The sequence below is a fragment of the Poecilia formosa genome, unplaced genomic scaffold (assembly GCF_000485575.1).
Source record: "Poecilia formosa unplaced genomic scaffold, Poecilia_formosa-5.1.2 Scaffold37, whole genome shotgun sequence".
NCBI classification, from domain to species: domain Eukaryota; kingdom Metazoa; phylum Chordata; class Actinopteri; order Cyprinodontiformes; family Poeciliidae; genus Poecilia; species Poecilia formosa.
Window position 1 is genome coordinate 400,029 of NW_006799976.1, and position 21,352 is coordinate 421,380.

At 40.4% G+C, this 21,352-nt stretch overlaps 1 protein-coding gene across 1 annotated transcript in view; it reads left to right on the forward strand.

Moving 5' to 3' along the window:
* fam20b (FAM20B glycosaminoglycan xylosylkinase) overlaps positions 1–11,688 on the forward strand; it is a 22,022-nt gene extending 10,334 nt beyond the window's left edge. The window contains exons 6-9 of the mRNA XM_007550557.2: positions 2,322–2,493; positions 8,146–8,337; positions 10,516–10,575; positions 10,671–11,688. Coding sequence (XP_007550619.1) covers positions 2,322–2,493; positions 8,146–8,337; positions 10,516–10,575; positions 10,671–10,902 — 656 coding nt within the window. The 3' untranslated portion in view covers positions 10,903–11,688. The remainder of the gene's footprint in view (positions 1–2,321; positions 2,494–8,145; positions 8,338–10,515; positions 10,576–10,670) is intronic.
* Positions 11,689–21,352: the final 9,664 nt, after the last annotated feature.

A 21,352-nucleotide genomic window follows, 5' to 3' on the forward strand; every position in this document is an offset into this window, starting at 1 on the left:
TAAAGTCTCAGGGTGCTGGATTTGGGGTGGAACCCTCCATGCATGGTTAGTAGCTTCCGAGTCTTAACATCCGTGGCCTTCATCTCTTCCATTGGCCAGCTAATTATTCCAACAGGGTATCTGATTACTGGTAAGGCATAGCTGTTTATTGCACGTATATATATATATATATATACACACACACACAGGTTGATGTTGGGGAGTGTGGAAACTTTGTGGCCGATCATTTTCATTTCCTTTGGGATTGTCAAGTTCTCCAGCCTGATTGGCTGAAATGATTCGTTTCATCACTGATCTGGAGACCGAATGCGGTATCTACTCAATATATTTGGGAGAAGCTTCATATAAAACCAGCTTAGAAGATAAATGCAGTCGACAGAGTTCAGTGTCTGTGAGTTGCAGTTCAGACGTTAAATGACGATCGATAAGGTTTTCATATTACTGTGCAGCTTTATCAGATTCGCTGCGCAGGTAAAAGTGATAACTTGCAGTGTGAGCGTTAGGCTGACAGAGAAAATCCAGCATGTGTAGAAAGGACGTCTTTTGCATATGAGAGTTTTTTTTTCTTTTTCTGTGAAGTATGTAGAGAGGCAGCTCTGGCTCTTTTTTTTTATACACAGTGCAGCATAGTTTCCCACCTAAATCACACAAGTTCGCTCTGTGTCACCAACTTTACTTATCAATTATGTTGTGTTTTTTTTAGTGACTCATTTAATAACTTCAGTGCTTCAGTTCAGATCATTTTCAGCCCTTCATCTTCTCATACACAAACAGTTTTTAGCGTTTCAGGTTTTAATCTGGTAAATTCTCATGCAGGAGGTCTCACAGTTATTTTGTTTTGGTCACAATCTGACATTTCATAAGAGCCTTCAGGCGCCAACGTGGGATTAGAGCCAGTTCAGTTGAAACGGTGATAAAAATCTAGAATTAAATTATCTGCAAAATCTGAGCATCTTTTTGATTATTTATCTCTGCAAAATATCAAAATGTGAATTTCTGGAGAAAAGTAGACGGATCCACTATGGTTCAGTATCTGGGTTCTTTGTCTGAAATGGCAGATCACAGTCAGGAAACAGGAAGTAGGACTCTATAGAGGGTCTCTCAGTCCTGCCAAATAAAACTCGTCTGGAGCCGCAAATGTCACGACTTTTTGAGAAAGGACAACTTATAATTTTAGGTAAATGTATTACTGGAGGGAATTAGTTATTTTTAAACGGCAACCATCTTATTTCTGTTTGTAGGATTTAAAATAAACATAAAACTTAGCCAAAAGAGGACAGATTGTTTTAAAAATAAAAACGGGTTACAAACTAATGACAAAAAACATATTACTAGCACTTCTAATGTCATTCTTTGTTATAATTCAATGCAAATATTGTAGAAATAGACTAAATAATTGTTAAAAGACCTGCATTGGTTATTGTATCCAAATTTAAAAACACTAGCAGATTGGAGATCCCTGGACTAGATGAAGGGCTGACTTGACTCAGACCCGTTCTATATTTACAGTTTTTAATTTCCTAACATTAATTTACTTGCTATCTTCAGATCTTTGCTGACTCTTATTGTAATTATTCTACTAGATTTTTGTCTTGACTTTTATATTTTATTTTTGTCAACCCAAACACCAAGTGGTATAAGAGCTTTTCTGGCTGATTTTGCATTTTTCTTTCTGGATAGTTTATGCCTTGGTGTTTTTTTTTTTTGTTTTTTTTTTGTTTTTTTAATTAACTCTGAAATCTTACAGAAACATTTAATCTTTGTGGCTTTTAGTCTCTCTGATAAATCATCTCAAAACATCATACAACTCTGGAAAAGCTGGGGGGATTTTCCCTCTTGTGGGAATGAGCTTTGACTATTCAGGTAGAAAAAGTAAAACGTTTTTTCGCATCACACCACAGGGGGAAAGAAGAAATTAAAAATAAAACGGTACACTGGGGCATCTAAACACGTTGTGAATTCACCGTCCGTTCAGTACATCACACTGACTCATCTCTGAACCCGTGTTAATATTCAGCCTCATTGTTTTTCCTTTTTGATTTACTACAATGCAAATGAGCGACGTATAAATTTTGAACTCGTCAGTCATGCTGCAAACCTGCAACTTCCAGAGTACATTTTCTATGACGATGAGAAAAACAAAAAAAAACGCAAAAGCTTCACCGCTGCCCATGATGTTGGAATATCTTTAACAACTTTCCGTAAAATGACAGTTTCATGACTTATTCCTGACTAAACGTATATTTTAAGTTTTTTTTGTTTTACTTTTGTTAAATCACAGCAGCTGCGTCATTCCCTGTTCTCATCGCGTCTCTCTTCAGGTAACAACACCTGTTTCTACGGGAAGTGCTACTACTGCCGGGAGACGGAGCCGGCGTGCGCGGATGGCGAAACCATGGAGGGGTCGCTGACCCTCTGGCTGCCGGACGTGTGGCCCCTGCAGAAACACCGACATCCGTGGGGCCGCACGTACAGAGAGGGCAAACTGGCCAGGTGGGTGTGCCCTTCACGGCCGCCTGGGACAGGTCTGTGACACGGGTGCGATTCCGTTTGACGATTGACAAGAAAAATTAAAACGTTGTGTTGTTCAGGCTGGTGACTGAATGTGGGTGAGCTTTGATTGCTCATAACCTGTCAGAAAGCAGTTTGGTGTGTGCGTGTGCGCACGTGCGCACGCGCGCACGCACGTGCGTGTGCTGGTTCTGCTGGTGAGGGAAGTTGCTCACAGTACTGCATTGCAGCAACGAATTCCCTTCTGCAGCTCAGACATCCCATCATTTCCCAAGAGTCCTCTGATGGTTAGTGTGGCTTTCACATGGGTGAAAGGAGCAGAAACCTGTGGTGCAGATGGTGGCGGCCTGCTTCTCTTTTAGCAGTAATTGGACAGAGAGGAAATGTTTTGCGTTTTGGCAGAAGAGATTCTAGTATTTTTTCTAAGGGGCGGCCGTTCATCATATAATTTACCATTAAAAGTGAAAAACTTCTTATTGTAACAAGAAAGCTAATTAGTTGTCACAATAAACTCAGATTAACGCTGTTTAAAAAAAAAAAAAAAAAAGTGTCCGTACTGTCAGCATTGTCAGTTTTGCTGTTATTCTCCACTGTTTGTTCAGTGAACGTATCGACAAATTTGAAAATATGATTAGATGTATTTGCTGTGTACGGTTCAGTCATACAAATCACTCCTTTTTTTATGTGACTATGATTGCTGGCCATACAGTTGCCTAAAAAAGAACCGAATAGTTTGCGTCGTCACTTTTGTCGTCATCACAATCGTTCCACAACTTATCACGGCCCCCCAATCCCCTAGTTTATTCTGCTTTTGCTTCCTCGTTGCATCGAAGTAGTTCAGGTCAAATCAATTTTAGCAACAGCCATGATGTAAATTCAAAGGCTATTTTTAATATGGTCTCAGTTTAAAAACAAGGGCTGTCCCCGATAAAAAAATAACTGAGATCAACCAGGCCTGATGGCGCCCTGACCCGTAGGGTCAAGATAACTTGGAACCTCGCTGATGACACAAAGTAGGCCATTTAAAGCAATTCATCAATGGATGAAAGACAAAGTCATTAGCATTTATGTCTAAATTATTAGCCACTGTTACTGAGGTAGTTAGCGGTTGTAAGTAGAGATGTGCCAATCAGGTTTTTTCCTCCCGATACCAATACCGATCACATAATTATTATTTTTTTTAATCATAAACCCTACCGGTTACATTATGTGGAAAAAGGAACCATGAATTCAATTTAATTTAGACAAAAACTTGTTTTTAATAACTTTTTTCAAGAAGAAAACAAAACAGGCATTGTGCAAATTGTACTGCTATTGATAATACTATCTTTAACAGACTGATAACATATGAAGGCTCTGAAGAGGCTAAATAATACAAAGAGCCAAAATAAAACCTCTCAACATTGCCAAAAAAATTCAAGTATAAAACTTAACATTCAAAGGCAAATACAGGTTCCATTACAATAAACAATCCAGAGTTACTGAATGAAAACTTCCTGTTAGCATGGCGGCTAGCTGATTACTGCTAGTTCTGATTGGCTGTTTCTGACTGAGCGGAGTAATTATGCAGATCAGGGAGGAGATCGATTATTTTTTCAGAGATTATCTGTCTCATGTTAGGACAGCGAAAGTTTTAATACGTATGTAAAATTTATTTTTTTAAGTTAGATGCTGCAGCTTTAAGCAGAGGTTCGGTGTGAGAGTCACTACCAGGTGGAGCAGAAGCGAAGCTCCGTCTGTCAAATATTACTACCTGTAGCATAGCAGCGGTTCAACAGCGAGAGCAGAACCAGCGTCTTACATCGCAGCTCGAAGACTTAAATAATTTTGCGGGTTATTTGTTTAGCTTTCTGACCGTCATGCTAATCCGGGTGAGTGTTTGTAGCTGTGCGCTGCTTTACCTGCTATCTGATCCTCCGTATGTCTTTTTTACTGCAGTGAGCCTCGATGTAGCCAAACTCCGTCAAGTATGGCATTGTTTTTATGCCATATTAGATTCGTTGTGTTGATGCATTTTGACGTGCTTCAATTTTCTGCCGCAACACGCAAACTTCCCCATTCACTCAGTGCGTTATAGTTCACATCGCTTAGGATTTGTTGCTGCGCGTTTGCGCAGAGTGAAGGAAAGAGGAGACCAGCTGCACAGGCAGGCTGCGAAATGAGATGATCGGTATCGGCAACAAGAGCCAATGATCGTCGATCACCGATCATGCACTTTTTCACGAAAATCGGCCCGATTATGATCGGTGACCGATCGATCGGCACACCTCTAGTTGTAAGAAAATATAATATGTGGAAAAATTGACCAGATCTCTTATCTCATCAGAACCACCAATGTGCTTATCTTTGTAAAAACTCATCAGAATTTTAGATTTTAGTTCATTTTTTATTTATTTTACTTATATCTGTTTGTCTTGTGATGAAATAGCTGGGAGAATACTTTTTTTTATTACATAGTAGAATTATCATCTGAAACACATAAACAAGTCCAAAAAAATTGGAGACACACTTCCACTGCAATTGTTCTTGTTATTAACCATCTATTAAAATGTGTTTATTGATCTACAAAATATACACTTGTCAGAAAAGAGGAAAAAATACTTTTTTATGGCACTGTACATTTATGTGCAAGCTAAGAAATGGGAAGTAAGCGTTCTGGAGAAGCTGATCCTTTAAACGCCTTACCACATCTCCAGTCTTCAACGCTGATATTGCTCATTATTTTATACAGTTGACTTTATTTTGCCAGGTTGTTCCGTTCCAAAGATTGTTTTGAGCATTAAGTGCCAGAAACCTAACACTGCTCTATCCCAATTCATCTCTGACTTTTGAATATCTTAAAGTTTAAATTCTCCCAGGGTATTTTATTTTTTTCTTTAAAAAAGAAAAATGAGAGACTCCCCCCCCGCACGCCCCCGCCCCCCAATGGGCCAGGAATTAAGCCTTGTGGGACTCCCTTGGGTATTTGCAATAGGTTCAAATAGAACCGTCTGTCTGTACTGCCTGGTACCACTTATGAGATAATTTCCAAACCATTTCACGTTTTGTTTAGAATAAACATCTGGAAGACATTTAAGTAATTTGAAGTGGACGATAGTGTCAGAAGCTTTAGAAAAATGGACTGCTTATGTTGTTGCATAGCAGCAACAACATACCCATCTTTTTTTTTATTTTTTATGATGGGTAATTAAATATTGTGCCGTAGAAGAAAAAGTACAGCATGTCTATGTGAAGAAGAATATTTTATGAGTTACTCTTAGTTAAGAGACGGCAGAAAGGAGAGAGGAGCATCAATAAATCCAAGACTGATCAGATCAGAGGAGGTCCAGATGACGGATACATGTATAGTGAGATGTCCTGATGAATCTTTTTGTTGTGAAATGGTATTTTTGCCTGGGAACTTCTAGCACAGTAACATTCTTTAACGAGATCAGTGAAAAGATCACCGTAAAGAGGAAATTCCTAAATTAGATTTTTGGGAAAGAGAAATTAACTGGATGCAATAAAAGTACCAAATCACTGTCGAAACCTTTTTTTTTTTTTTTTTCCCCCTGGTGATTCCTACTGGATCTGTTCAAAATGTAGTCATATAAATCCACCAACAGGTGGGTGAATGATTCCTTCAAATCCTTAATTTCTAACTTAATTTCTAACTCAAGCATCACAACATTATTGTTTGGTTTTTGTTTTGGTTAATAATGAAAGACTCCAATGTTACTCCAAAACAAAAGATGAGTTTTAGCAAATGCCAGATAAGCTCGGTCTATAATGAAACCGAGCTTATCTGTCAAACATCGACAAGCGGTTCGCAGACTGTGTAATTTGGCAGACACCTTGGCCATTTATTGCACCAGAAATGACGTTATTAGCACAAGTGGGTGAAGCTTAACCTACTAAATGTTTTTGAAGGTTAACGGAAAGTTTTTTAAAACTGAAACTCTTCCACCTCCAGTGACGACTCGGTCAAGACTGGGCTGCATTTTCTCGTTGAGCTTACTGTTGTAATGCCTACTTTTAAACAACTTTTGATCATTAATAGTTCTATTCTGAAATACCAGACATGTTTCATACAGGATTAATTAGAGCTGAGTTTTGGAGACCTAAATAATGTTAGTAGCTCTTACCAGGACTACACGTGTACACGGGAATAACGTATTTCGTATGTTAATACTTTACAAATATAAAAGTGAGCCACAGAAAAGTTAAAACTTCAAATGTTTTTCAACTTATACAGGAAATTTGTGAAGAAAAAGTTAGTTTTATTTGAACTGCTTGTCACTTTTTTCCTCGGTTTCTGTAGAGTAATAACAAATTTGATCAGGTTTTCTTTTTTGTTTTGCTGTGTAAAAGAATGTGCAGCATTCCCAAAGCATTTTCATGTGTGTAGAAATCATTATAGTAATTTTATTATAAGAATTTTGAGCTGCTATGATTAATACAGATCAAAGAAAAAAAAAATCCACTGAGGCACAAATTTCTGCCCAACGAAGTGCTTGGAAGAAAAGAATGTGATGTTATTTGATGTTGAAAAGTTGAAAAAAAAAAAAAAATTACAATTCATTGTGATTAAAGGTATACACATTTAAGAAATTAAAACTAGGGTAGTCTTTGAAATTGTAAATTCAGGAACTTGTAAGAAACACGTGGCTGCATCGAATCTGGTCCTGAGATGTTTTGACGCAGGATAAGAGCCACGTTCTACCTGAAAGTGGACTTCATAATCTCAGACAGTTTTATTTTTATTTTTCAAAATTTTGACTCGACCATGTCAGAATGTCGTTTTAATATCGTAAATGTATAGAGATTTTTTTTCTCTTGGCTTTGACTTTGTCGTCAGGCAACATCCAAATTTCTTTAATATAAAAATGTCAAATTAATCTCAATATTTTAGATATTTTTGGCAGAAGTATATATTTTATTCTCAATTTATCCTTATTTTTATTTGCTTTTTTCCCCAAACATGCTGTTATATACTGAGCTAAAAAAGTCCATGAAGTAACTAATTTAAGTTGCTGCCAATGAGTCATTTAACTCTTCATATCTATATCAGTGAATCAAAATAATTATACAGCACAGTGTAATATTTCATACCAAAAATGGATACCTTTTCATGCTGTCCATTTTGTCCAAAATGTCAGTCTCACACAGTGTTTTGTTAGATTATTTTCCCTTCACATCAGTCCGGACCTGCAGGTTTGTTCCCCTTTATCTAAATTTAGCCTAACTGATTTTTCTTCCCGTCTGTGTGTGAGTTCTGGTTTCTCCTTTCTGGTTCCTGTGTGTGCACAGCTGCGCCGTGTAGACAGAGGGCAGCTACGAGCACACTCCACTGGTTGTGGTTGTCGCACCTGTTGTGCAATAAGAGCTTCGAGGAAATCAAATTGGGAAAAATAAACTGAGCCGCAGATCATGGTTAGTCACCGTAGCGATGCTCCCATGGGACGTTTCACCTCATTTCCTATCTTGTAAAATTCACTTTAATGACTTTTTTGTTGTCCTACCTTCGTTCTTAAATGTCGCTCTAACCACCTGATCTTATCTTTCATGGGCTGACAGGAAGGTACTTCCAGTTGCCATTGCAAACAAACTTATTCCAGTCTATCTGAAGAACTTTCACGTTTGTTTTCCACATAGGTGGGAGTATGATGAAAGCTACTGCGAGGCGGTGAAGAAGATGCCCCCATATGACGCGGGGCCGCGACTCCTCGATGTGATCGATACGGCTGTTTTTGATTATCTGATCGGCAACGCTGATCGCCATCACTACGAGAGTTTCCAGGATGACGGCGGAGCCAGCATGCTCATCCTGCTCGATAACGCCAAGAGGTGAGGGGTGATGAACCCACAACATGATGATGAAATTATTTTGACTGTACTTTTTATTTTAGGTTTTTCTTTTCTTTTTTTTTTTTTGAAGTCGTATCACGTTTGTTTTGCATCAGATTTAAAGAAGTCCCTTGTGTTTTTTATTTTATTTTACCGTAACCGAGACTCTGGAGCAGTCTGTGTACAGCACAGCACTGAAAAAACAGATTAGTCACTCCTGAAGAGTTCCAGTAAAATTCTCCTTTTTAGTAAACGTGTCGGCACCATAAGGATATTGTTAATCCACTTTTTACATCTCACTTCTGGTATCCCGCTAAATTGTCACTCATCTCTTCCAGTTTGCCCATCTCTTTTTCAAGAACTTGCCGCCACTGAAACCGCTTTGTAGCTGAGTCATCTACACCCACTCCTCGGATGGAAAGATGAGGGTTTTTCTAGACTTGCTCTTAAATTTGTTTGTTTTATAAACACATTCTGGTTTGTGAACAGTTTTACTGATATCTTCTCTTTTTTCTGAGAAGCATTGTGTCAGACTTTTTTCTTCTTTTTTTTTCTTTTTTTTTTTTTTGTCTGGCTGTAAAGTCTCTCTGGCAGAACAAATACATTATTTCATATCTGATATTTTTTTTTACTTCTAGACCAAGCGGCAACAGATCTTTATTTGAACATTCAACCACTTTTTGCTGCTGTGGTGGAATGAGGGAATATTGGTCTTACATTGGATGGATGATGAGGATTATTCTCTAACAAACCTCAGCACCTTAAATAACTCATACCTCTTTAAAAAGCCTTAATCTTGAAATCAAGGCCTTAAAAAGTCTTAGATCCACTTAAAAAAACATGCAAGATGGTATTAAAAACATTCTCCATAGGTCTTAAATATTGTAGTGGTAGGACTACTTAATTTTGTATATTTTATGTATGTTTTTTTTTTTTCTCATAGGAGTTCCCATGAGGCAACAGTTTGAGTCGACTGCAAATTTATTGTCAGTTGGGAGGACGTTAGTTTTTGCCGTTCCCAACCTGTACAATGTTGCATGTTTGTGAAAAAAACAAAAAAAACTCGACACAGAAAACGGTCGTGCTTCTGCTGCTAGAGGTTTTGGAGCAGCATTTGGTGCGGCACAAACTGAGAAGTCGAGAAAAACAAACAAACTCTGAAATCAGAGGTTTATGCCTGTTGACGAGTTTTATTTCAACAAAGTTATTACTGTGTGTGTTATTATGAGAGAACGGCTGAGAAGGAGGAGATTATGGAAAAGAAGCGGAGCATGAGACGAAAACAGAGCCGCAGCTGCAGATGAAAAATGGTGGAGAGGGGAGTAAAAGGAATGGCAATTAATGTCTTGAACTAAAGTAAGAATGTGACAATGTCTGTTGTTAGTCAACCGGTACAGTTTCTACTTCTTTAGATTTTGAGGAAGATCTATTCCTCGAATAGTTCTTCCTGTTTGTCACAGTGGTTAAATACTAATCCACAACCCAAAGCTGCAATGGCTATATTTGGTGTCGGTGAAGGGAACTACCTCATAATTAGGAAAAGTCGTACACACATCATTGCTTTCACTACTTTGCTTGCACACAGAAGAATATTTATTACAAATATAAATCCAAAGACCCTATAAAAGGTCTAAAGCTAGAAGATCTGATGCAGTTTATACAAAAATATCAGACATTCACTAACAAGCTCTAGGGATAAATTATTCTTCTCTACCTGGAATCTAGGTAGCCCAGACTGGCTCAAAGCAGAGTTTTCACTTTTATTTAGATTTTTTTGTATAGTTATTTAATTTCTTCATTTAATTTCTTCTTATGATTATTATTTAAATGTTTTTTTATTATTTTTTGTTTTAACTGTGGTTGCCCATGCAAAATAATGTAAATAGTGTGGGGCCTTACTACTAGTGCATGGTTTGATGACTTCTGCTTCTTTGGATGAGTGATCCTGATGTTGGCGGGTCGAATGAAGGGGGCTGAGTGTGTTTCACCTGCAAGTGTAAAAATATGAGCAACATTAACATGTATCTGTTATTTATTGCAGCTCAGTATAAATATTTTCTTTTTAAAATGGTCCTTTCTCAGTAATTTTGAGGCAAGAGCTCAATAGTTCGATGTATGCATGGAGTATTCACACACCTTCGATTTCTCTTGTTCGTCTCTGTTGTGTTTTCTCGGCAGCTTCGGCAATCCTTCTTTGGATGAGCGAAGCATCCTGGCGCCCCTCTACCAGTGCTGCATGTAAGTCCCCACACGGTCAGGTCACATTCCTCAGATTGGTCTCTCCCATAATCAATCGCCTCTGTGTGTTTTGTGCTGTCGACTTCCTGCGACAGGATTCGTGTTTCCACCTGGAACAGGCTGAGCTTCCTGAAAGGTGGAGTCCTGAGTTCGGCCATGCGACAGGCGCTCGCTTTTGATCCCATCAATCCCGTCCTGGCAGAGCCTCACCTCGCAGCTCTGGACAGGCGTCTGAACGGAGTCATAGCAACTGTGAAGCAGTGCATGGAAGCACAAGGCCCAGACAACACGCTGATAGAGGATCGGATGAATCTCCCGCATCCGTAGGAAAGCAAAAGCAAGCGGCGAGGTTCGTCCAAACAGCCGTCTTCAGACTATGGCTGTGCAGCTCCGGGGAAGCAGAAGCGGCAAATGAAACGACACGGAGGAGCAAAGGCGGCACGTTTCTTCACCCTCCATCCGTTTATTGACTCTCTGAGGAATGCGATCCTCAGAAGCGCTCTCTGATCAAAGAGTCGGAGAGCGCTCGACCGTTTCACATCCAGCCTCACGGGACCGGAGTGAGAAGGAGAGCAAACACTGTGAGCAAATTCTACCGCTGCTGGTGTCGATGTTCCTCCCACCTCTTGCCAAATCCTCCCTCATCGATCATGATTGTTCATGTACGCCTCATTAGCCGCAGACGACAGATGAAGAAGTGTGAAAGCTTGAAATGAGTTTCTGACATCTCTGTGAAAGCCACACTTCAGACTAGAGCCAATAAACTGAGAAGTTACTTTAATTATATATGAAAAAATACTCCCAATTTATTTTGAGTTTTAAATGGAACTGATAATTCACTCATTCTTGCTCAGTATTGTACATATTTAAGTAGTGATGTAGATTAATGAACTGATGGGATATAAATATTTGGACTATAATATTAAATGAAATTTAGAGTGTGTGTGTGTGTGTGTGAGAGAGAGAGAGTAAAAAGGAGAGAATGAGAATGAGTGCCATACTGTGCCGTAATTCAAAGCTACTGACATGACAGACTTGAATCATGGTGGGGGTCAAAGGTTTTGGGGTGTTTTATTTCATTTTCGGCATTAAACTATGGTCTACATCTGTCTACTCAAGTTGTTTTTTCCTTAGTCTCGTCACCAAAATAATTTGCCATCAGACTTTCCCCTAAAAGCAATTTTCAAATGTTGATTATGGCAAGAAATCTCCAAGTCATCAGGGCCTACGTGAAAATGTTCTTTGCTTTGAGCGTGGAGTTAACTGTCATCTCTTTCACAATACATTTCCTTCATTAGCATGCCAAGAAAAGCTGCCTCTTGAGTTTCCTCTGACTGTAAATCATAAGTAATGGTGACATCAAGTGTGCATTTCCTATGAAAATGCAAGTGTGAATACTTTTGGTGAAAATGGCAAAAGCGTTTGAAGCCGACTGCTGAAGACTTGCAGAAAGATAAGAAATAGTCCAGGCGGTGTGAAAAACCCAGGTAAAAGCCAAAATTAGCTAAAAATCTTAAACTAGCTAAAATACTAATATAGCATCTAGGCCACCACTATGCAATGCAATGTAAAAGAAAAAGAACTCATGTAAACCCTGAAATTTGGAAAGGACAGAAACGTTCCCCTATTCTTTCTGATAAAAACGGCAGGTGAATGAAATCCAAACCTTTTATGGTTCCTGAGACATCGACATTTGTTTGGAGGCATCGTTTAACACGGTGACTACAAAAAAAATATGCTACAGCAGTATGAAAAAAGCAATGTCAAAAGCTCAAATTATTCCAAGGGCAGTTTAACAGGGCAGTGATGGAGGAAACAAGGCAGCGGCCATTTTGAAGTTGGGCTGTTTAACAGCATAAGAGCTGTTAAACTGCCCAACTTCAAAATGGCCGCTGCCTTGTTTCCTCCATGACGGCTCTGAAACCGGATGATTGATTGCCATTAATAGGCAGGACCTGAAACACCCACTGTGAAACACAACGGACATTTTATATTGTAATTCTCAATTCTGCCACAGGATGGAGTGGTTTCCCCCATGGGGAGAAAAAGTCATAAAAAGCTGAATATTATAAAAAGTATGAAGGTTACGAATACCAAGAGATATAGCCGGCATTAGGAGAGCAAGTTGCATAGTATAAAAGTTGAATGGTGAAAATAGCACAAAGTATGCAGGAGAAGAAGCGCGGCGAAATTTACAGAGCAAAAACTTTTAAAAAATATAGTGGGCAGTACAGGGGGCACGTTTGTCAGTACGAAATCTGCATCGGAAGATACATACATAGCATTCTTTTCAGAACATTATAGGGAATCTGCAAAAAGTTTTACATTCAAATTTAAGCCATAAATTTGAATTTAAATGTCTTAAATTTGTTAAGAAAAGTAAGTTGGCCTTTAATATGTTAATCAAAGGGTTTAAATTTTGAATTAACAGGACTATTTGACTTGGCTCAGGAAGTATCGTCATGGTTTTACAGCAGGGAAGTGGGGTGTCCCGTCAGACCGTCAGTTCCCGAAACCTCACACACAAAAGAAAATGGTAAAAGTGCACTTGAGGTCAGTGCCAACCTGACGATATTAATCTCGTCTCTTAAGGAGGCGGGAAGGTCAATCCCTTATATTTTTTATTTTTCACATCGAACTTTTCTGTCAGGAAAAAGTTTGAGTCGCACTTTTTCCTAGCCAGCTAGCTTTTTTTTGCATCCATCATGAGTAAGTACAAATTTATTGCCAGTTGGCCGAATGAAGTCTGTACATTTCTGTGGAGATCCATCCATCCACCAATCCGTTTTCTAACGCGCTTATCCCTAGTGGCGTTGCAACGGGTTCTGGTGCAAGAGGCTAATGTCACCCTGGACAGGTTTCTGTGGAGATACGGTTCTTAAATTCTGTTCAAAATTGTCTTAGAAAATCTTAAGTTTGAGTTGGTGAAACCCTGCGTTAATGATGGATGAACTCAGTGTAAGGATCCTATTGACAGTTGGGCAAACTCATCAAATTTTAATGATATCACTTCCTTTGTCAGAAAGTGACTGGTCATTGGTCATCACTCATGAAGCCGATCCGGGCCTGCGACTTCTTCATTTGGTGAGTGAATAGCATAACAAAGACAGGCTGACCTCCCGCATCATTCTTTCACATGAGATGGCAAAATGTCACTTAATCACGCTGGTGCGTGTGTGGAAAAGGCAAATGTGTAGTAAATGTGTTTAATCACATTATTATCATTGAGTTTCACAAGCCAAACCCAGGACTAGTTATTGTCGGACTTGTCAAATCAAGACATTTCCTAAAACAAACAAATCTATCTGGTGACATGAAGCAAGACTTCAAAGAGCTTCACGTCTCGCCCAATCTAAAGAAACTCAACAATCAGAAGAAAAGTCGCTGACGTCTTCAAGCTCGATAGGGTTGCAAAGTCTAATGGACAGCGAACTTTGGCGCACTCCTGTGGTCTCAGGTGTGCGCCAAAAAATAGGCTCCTATTATTTTCTAGCAAACATTCCTCCCTGATGGAGTCTGATCATTGCCTGATGCTTTCAGGCACCGCGCCCAGCCCTGGTTTTCTAACATGCTCTGCTCAGGAGCGTTGCTGATTCTGATATCCAAAGCTGGATTCCAGTAGTCTGTCCTATCTCTGTCCTGATAAAATGGTGACATAAAATGTCATCATTTTCATCATGATTTGATGACGTCTTGTCACTGTTGAGGAAAATGCGCTGCAGTCTGACTAGCATGGTGATGAAACAAGATATTCGTGTTATCCAAACGATAGCAAAGAAGAGTGAGCCAAAATCCATCCACAGTTGTTTCTGCCAGGGTGGACACGGCCGGTTACCTTCTTCAACTAATGCATGAAATCAGAATTTAAAAATGTTTTTTGTCTTCTGGTCTGAAACATTTAAGTGCCAAGAAAAACCAAAGCAGAGGATTTCTGTTAAAGCACTGCTGGTTTCTCAGAGCCCCGTCTATGTCTAGACAGTAAATGCTGGGCTTGCTGGAAGGGACTTTCGTTTTACTTTTACTTTTATTGTTTGCCATGTTTTATTTCACTCAGGTTTGACACAGAATGTGTCACGGCTCTTATCTCGGGTGCAGTACTTGTTAACTTTCCTCTCAGTTCTAATAATCAAGTTTAGTTTTCATTTTTCATGAGGCTTGCCTTCTGCACAAAACCTTTTATTTTCACTTTTCCAGCTTTGAGTCAGATCCAGATTTAATTTCTGCTCACAAATCGGTGGAACAAAAACAACTGAAATGCGCCCCCCCCCCTCTTCCCCATCCTCCCCCTTTCTCCTTCCCGCCGTGTGGTGAGGTGCTCAGTTAGACATCAAAACAACCACCAGAAATATTGTTGTGAGGTATTGTGGGTAATGTGCTGCGATTGATCGAGCTCAGCTGTGGTTAGGGCACCTGCAAGCGGGTCCGACCTCTTCCACCTGTCTTCAAGATCTGACTCCAGACCCGGGGCGACTCGAGCAAGCAGGTGCGAGAGCATGAGTCGTCACATTTTAGAAACCCGGCCGAGCACCCTTCAGGATGTGCGTGGGCTGCCGATGAATAACCAAAATCTCACTGCTCCAACACAGACTCAATCTTTCCTCGTCCATTTTAGTGTGTCAGCTAAAGCAGAAATACCCGTGTTCTGTCCAAAGACAGAGAGAAAAAACTCCCTCATCCCTGCTAATCCGCCACTGTTACAGTATCTCTTGCTAAGGACTTTCCCCGTCTGAGCATGCTCTTCTGATACACATCATCCTTTCACCACACCAGCTAATTCTTATCACTTGACATTTACTTTTAAAGTGTTTAACAGTGGCCAGGGCTGGCACCGCTGACTACAAAGCGTGCGTGCTCAGCGCCGCGGCCCGAGCTGCATTTGTTGCACCTACAGAAGGGGAAGCATCATTATGAAACCATGAGGTATGCTGACACCCTTCTCCCTTTTCCCACGAGCAGATGTTCTTTCTCAGCTGTCTTCTTGCCTCATCCAGCATGTCATGTGTGTGTGTGTGTGTGTGTGTGTGTGAGAGAGAGTGTGTTTCTGTTGTGTGTTTGCACAGCCTCACGATGTGGGACACCTGTTTCGGTTCTGCTAAGCAGGTGTTTTACTTTGGACACATATCAAAACATTGAAACTTTGATCAAAACCACGATGTTTGTCATGTTGGGGCATGTCAGGTCATGTCAAAGCAAACGTTCAAAGAAGAAGCAACGCTTCTACGCAGAGGTGGATCGAAGGGTCCTCTGATGGTCTTGAAGGATGGCGCTCAAATCATTCCTTTTTTTTTATCACAGAGTGTCACTCTGCAGCACTCAGGTTGCGATCTTCACATCAGAGCTGTTAGTTTTGTTTCCCGCTTCTATATTTACCATCCATGTGTGGCTTATGAGCAGTAAACACGATTCAGAAAAACGAGGATTAAAGTGTAGTCAACCCAGAACTACGCACTTTAAATCCAATACCGAATGCGGCAGCTACTGTACAAGTCCCAACGCTTACAGAAATCACCAGACCTTTTAAGTGTTGCATCTTAAAATAAAGCGGTGAAATGGTGCCCTGAGAGTTTTGACTCAAACCAAGTGCCACACGCTCACTTGCTATCGGTCTACAAATGAGGCAGCGGGGGTCATTTTTCTGAGCAAAAAAGCAACATGGGATATTTCACAAAAAAAAAAAAAAAAAAAAAAACCTCATCTCTCGTTATTTTCTTTGAAGCATAACAAAGTTATCGGCCTCTTCTTCCCCCTACGTTTCTTTTTGTTTTGCTTCCAGAGAGCTAGAGTTTCTTGTAATCTTCCGCAGCGATCACTGTCACCTCTTCTGAGGGTCCGATCCTTTTCTGTGGCTGTTTTTAGAGACGTGTTTCTTAATTAGCCACCCCAAACTGACCTATGATTCATTAAACCTCTTCAGCACACAACGCAGGCTTGATAACGCCTTCGTTGAACATTGATGTCATGTGAAAGTACAAAGCCATCAGGGGATGGATTACATCCACCACTGACAGACCACTGAGGCGAAAGATGATGTAATTACAGCGCCAAGATGGCTTCTTTACCAAAACGTAGGAGGCTTTGCACCCTGGTTTCATCACTCTGCTGTTTCTGCCTCGGTAAGTCATACGTTGACATGACCCATGTTTGGCCTTTGAAAATGACAAAAAACCCGGCAGAAACCTTCATCAGATTCTTTACGCAATTAAACACACAACCGGTCTGTTTACAGGGCTTATTTAAGCACCAAACTGACATTTTGCCATTTAAAATCTGTGAGTTTGTCCAAACTCAGGGGCTGCTCTCTTCGAAGGAGTAGAGCCCGTGACCCATGCACAGAGAGGCCATCATCCACGACGTGGCAGACGACTTTGACACGTTTCTGGCTCTCTCACAACCCGCTTTCCTGTCTGACCTCTCTCAAATAAATGCAACAGAGACAATAAAACCTTACAATAAAAAAAAAAAAGGACCAAAGTCTTTCAATTTGAAAAGCCATTGCTGCGTGAACTAATCGGCCTCCAGGTGTGGCCTTCAAAGGAAGCAGCCTCTGAATCTGAACACATATATATTACTTAAATCCCCGGAAAACAACAGAAAATGGAAAGCTCGGCTATATTACCCAAATAGGTAATACAGCCAAAAACCTAAAGGCATAAAAGCAGTAAATGGAGGTTTGTTTGTCTTGGGTTGTTGTTCTGCTTTTGTTTTTTTTTTTGTTTTTTTTCTTTTCCTCTTCATAGAAGCTACATCTGGTGATGCTCCTGGAGGGCATCAGTGGAGCTAATAAATGGTTAATGGTCTGTGTTTGTATAGGGCTTTATCAAGTCCAGAGGACTCCAAAGCACTTCACACTACGTTCAGTCTTTCATGCACTGGTGGTGTTGAGCTACATTGTAGACATACAGAGCAGGACGAACTCCAACCACTGTCGCCCCGATAACTTCATATTTTCCCTCTAGAGATGAAACGCTTGGCCTCGTCTCTCTGGGTTTAACTCCGTGTGTTTCCTAGACAAAGCAATGGAAGAATGGATGAAGAGGAGCCACTGCTGCCACTAACTCTGCTCTTTAATGCAGGAAGAACTCCATGATCATTGTTTGTGTTTTTGTGTGTGTGCGTGCTCTCTGTATTCTCAAACCCCATTCAGTCGTGCCAGATGACTACTCATACCGAGCCAGGTTCTGCCGGAGGTTTCTTCCTGTTAAAGGGGGGATTCCCTTTTCCACCGCTGCCACATGCATGCTTGCTTTTAGCTCGATGCAATCACCTGGGTTTCTATGGACAGAAAATGTTTTAACTGTTTGAACAAAACTTGATATATAAACTCGAAGGTATTGTTTTGTAGCTAGGATCAACACCAGATTAAGAATGTAATTGACTTTGACTCTGCCTATTCACAGACAATATGCAACATAGATCGTCTGATTACCTTGTAAAGTGCTTTGTGACATTTGATGTGTCTCTACTGAAATAAACGACTGAAAATTAAATCTACATCCTGCAGGAAGTTGCCTTTTAGTTATATTTTGTGACCTCTAGAAGGTTTTCTTCCAGAATCACCTTTTGTTTATCCTCCCATTGACTCTGACCAGCATCAGTGCTGAATACACAAACACCCCTACATTAGCATTAGCATTAGCCTGAAGGCCAAAGAGTTTCATTTTGGACTCATCTGACCAGTTCAACATGCTTACTTCTTCTGCCAGCTCTTTCAATAAAGGTCAGATTTGTGGAAGGCGTTGTTGATGTGGTATTTTGTATCTACTTCAAAAAATTTTATTGTGTTTTCACTTTTTTGCAAGTAGGCAATGAACTAAACTGTGGTTAAGGATAGCACAGTAAATTTGTCACCAATGGTCACTCTGGCTATTTTTTTAAAGCTATGTTTAATTTAATCCCTCCACTCATTTTATATTTTTGCCTGCTGCACAGCATTTATCCTGGATCCCATTGTTCATAATTTAAAATTGCAATAAACTAAAGTGATATTTGCCCGCTAAAGCCATGATGCAAGAAATTAATGTAGAAAAACATAAGATTAGCACAAATAATACCTTTATTTGCAGATTTAAGGCACAACAATATATAGACTCACCTAGTTTTTTTTAGTGTGTGTAATAATTGACACATTAGGCTTTTTTGGGGTCACATTTCCTAATCAAAAAGATGCACTGTGCATGTAACATAAAAAACACATGGCACAGGAAGCAAAACCAGATTTCCCGTCCTGTGAACACCCACTTTGTTAATTCCCAGCAGTTAGCAGCTTTTTACAGGCTGTGTTTGCTTTTCTCTGTGCCAGAAACTGCTAGAAATGAATCACGGGGCTAAATGGTGGTGGGCCGTGGAAGGGGGACACGCTGGTTCTAATCAGCATCTGAATCGCACAAAACTCTGTCACTCCTTCACAAGACGAGTGCTGGAAATGTCTGGATATGTAGCAGTGTAAAATCTATTACTAAAGGTCAAACTTTTCCAGTGTCAGACATTTTCAAATGATACATTTGGCATTATAAACACTCGGATATATTTCATTATTGAAAACATTGTCATCAACAGGTCATGCAGTGTACTGTGGCCCCAAAGAGACATTTTGTATGTGTCATAACAGCCTGCTTAAACAGCATTTAGTGTCTCTGCTCCAGTGGCCTTTATTCACACTAATCAGGCAGGAAATGGGGGAGGACTGGCGCTAATGGCAGTAAATCAAAAACACCGGACGCTGTACCGCATTCCGCACATTAAAAATTCAATTAGAGAAGGTTTTAGAGGCGAGCACTAACTCTCTCAAGTTTTGAATATACTAGTATCAAAAACTAATTCTAAACGTTTGGACTTTGTACAGCTGCCAATACAATTATGAGTCAAATGTTTTTGTTTTGTTTTGTTTTTGGATGTTATTTTTTTGTTGCTGGGTGTGACCAAGCTAAACTGATCACAGTTATTTTGAACTTAGCATATGGTAGTTTAAAAGAACGTCCTCCTCTTGGTTGGTTTGTGCGATTCTTTGGCTTTGGCTCCTCAAAAGAAATTGGATAGTGGGAGAATTGGACACAGAATTGTTAGCCACCAAGTTACGAGTCAGCCACCAAGCTACGAGTTAGCCATCGAGCTACGAGTTAGCCACCAAGCTATGAGTTAGCCATCAAGCTACGAGTTAGCCACCAAGCTACGAGTCAGCCATCAAACTACGAGTTAGCCATCAAGCTATGAGTTAGCCACCAAGCTACGAGTCAGCCATCAAACTACGAGTTAGCCATCAAGCTACGAGTCAGTCATCAAGCTACGAGTCAGCCACAAAGCTACGAGTTAGCCACCAAGCTACGAGTTAGCTATCAAGTTACGAGTCAGCCACCAAGCTACGAGTTAGCTATCAAGTTACGAGTCAGCCACCAAGCTACGAGTTAGCCATCAAGCTACAAGTTAGCCATCAAGCTACAAGTTAGCCACCAATCTACAAGTTAGCCATCAAGCTACGAGTCAGCCACCAAGCTACGAGTCAGCCATCAAGCTACGAGTTAGACATCAAGCTACGAGTCAGCCATCAAGCTACGAATTAGCCACCAAGCTATGAGTTAGCCATCAAGCTATGAGTTAGCCACCAATCTATGAGTTAGCCATCAAGCTACAAGTCAGCCACCAAGCTACGAGTCAGCCATCAAGCTACGAGTTAGCCATCATGCTACGAGTTAGCCACCAATCTATGAGTTAGCCATCAAGCTACAAGTCAGCCATCAAGCTACGAGTTAGCCATCAAGCTATGAGTTAGCCACCAAGCTACAAAGTCTCTTGGGTGATAGATTTAACCATCAGCTGGGTTTCTTTAAATGGAACTTATTTTTGAAAACAAAGACTTAACCGAAAAGTGTACAATATAAACGCGTCTTTCGCCTTGAAACCCGAACAACAATTCAAGTGGCACAACCTGCATCAAGGGAAAGGGATGTTTTAGAGCTCAGGTGTCAAACTCCAGTCCTGGAGGACCACTGCCCTGCAACTTCTAGATGTGCCTCTGCTGCACCACACCTGAATGGAATAATTAGGTCATTAGCAAGACTCTGGATAACTTATCTACACAAGACGGATGTAAAAGCCATTTCATTACAGTGTTTGGTACCTGTGGCACATCTAGAAACTGCAGGACAGCGGCCATTGACACCCCTGTTCTAGAAGTTCTCCATTTCAGGTTGAACTCTTGGCTTCGTAAATCTGTTTAGGTGGTTTACAAGCACAGACAGCACTGAAGGACAGGGGAAACCCCACAAGTAAATGTCTGCTCAAAATATTTATGCCTCCTGGCAGCACCAAAGGCTGTTTCTTGGTTGAGACAAATGTATACAACCCTTCGCATGATGTTGTTATGTACTTTTCTGTACGGGCTGACCTATTTCAAACATTCGGACTGATTCATATCGCCTTTTAAGATGTCAGCAGACAGCGTTTTTGTTGTTACTAAGTGAAAGAGAAACATTGGAAATGGAGAAGGGTGAATCTTCTTCAACTTCTGCTTCGCTGCACCAAAAAGTAAAACTGCAGGAGAGACGCGGTGTCCGGAGAGGAGGCTGCATCATGTCATGTTTGGAGTATTCACACTTGGAATGTCCTTTTGCTTTCTGTAGCTTCATTAGAGGGGGGAGTGCATGACACTCACTGCCAAGGAGCATAGGCGTAGGAAGCGGGGGGGGCCGGGGGGACATGTCCCCCCCAATATTGGAGAGAGTCACATTCGTCCCCCCCAATAATTTCACCGCAGTTGCGAAGAATTTTAAAATCTTCCACT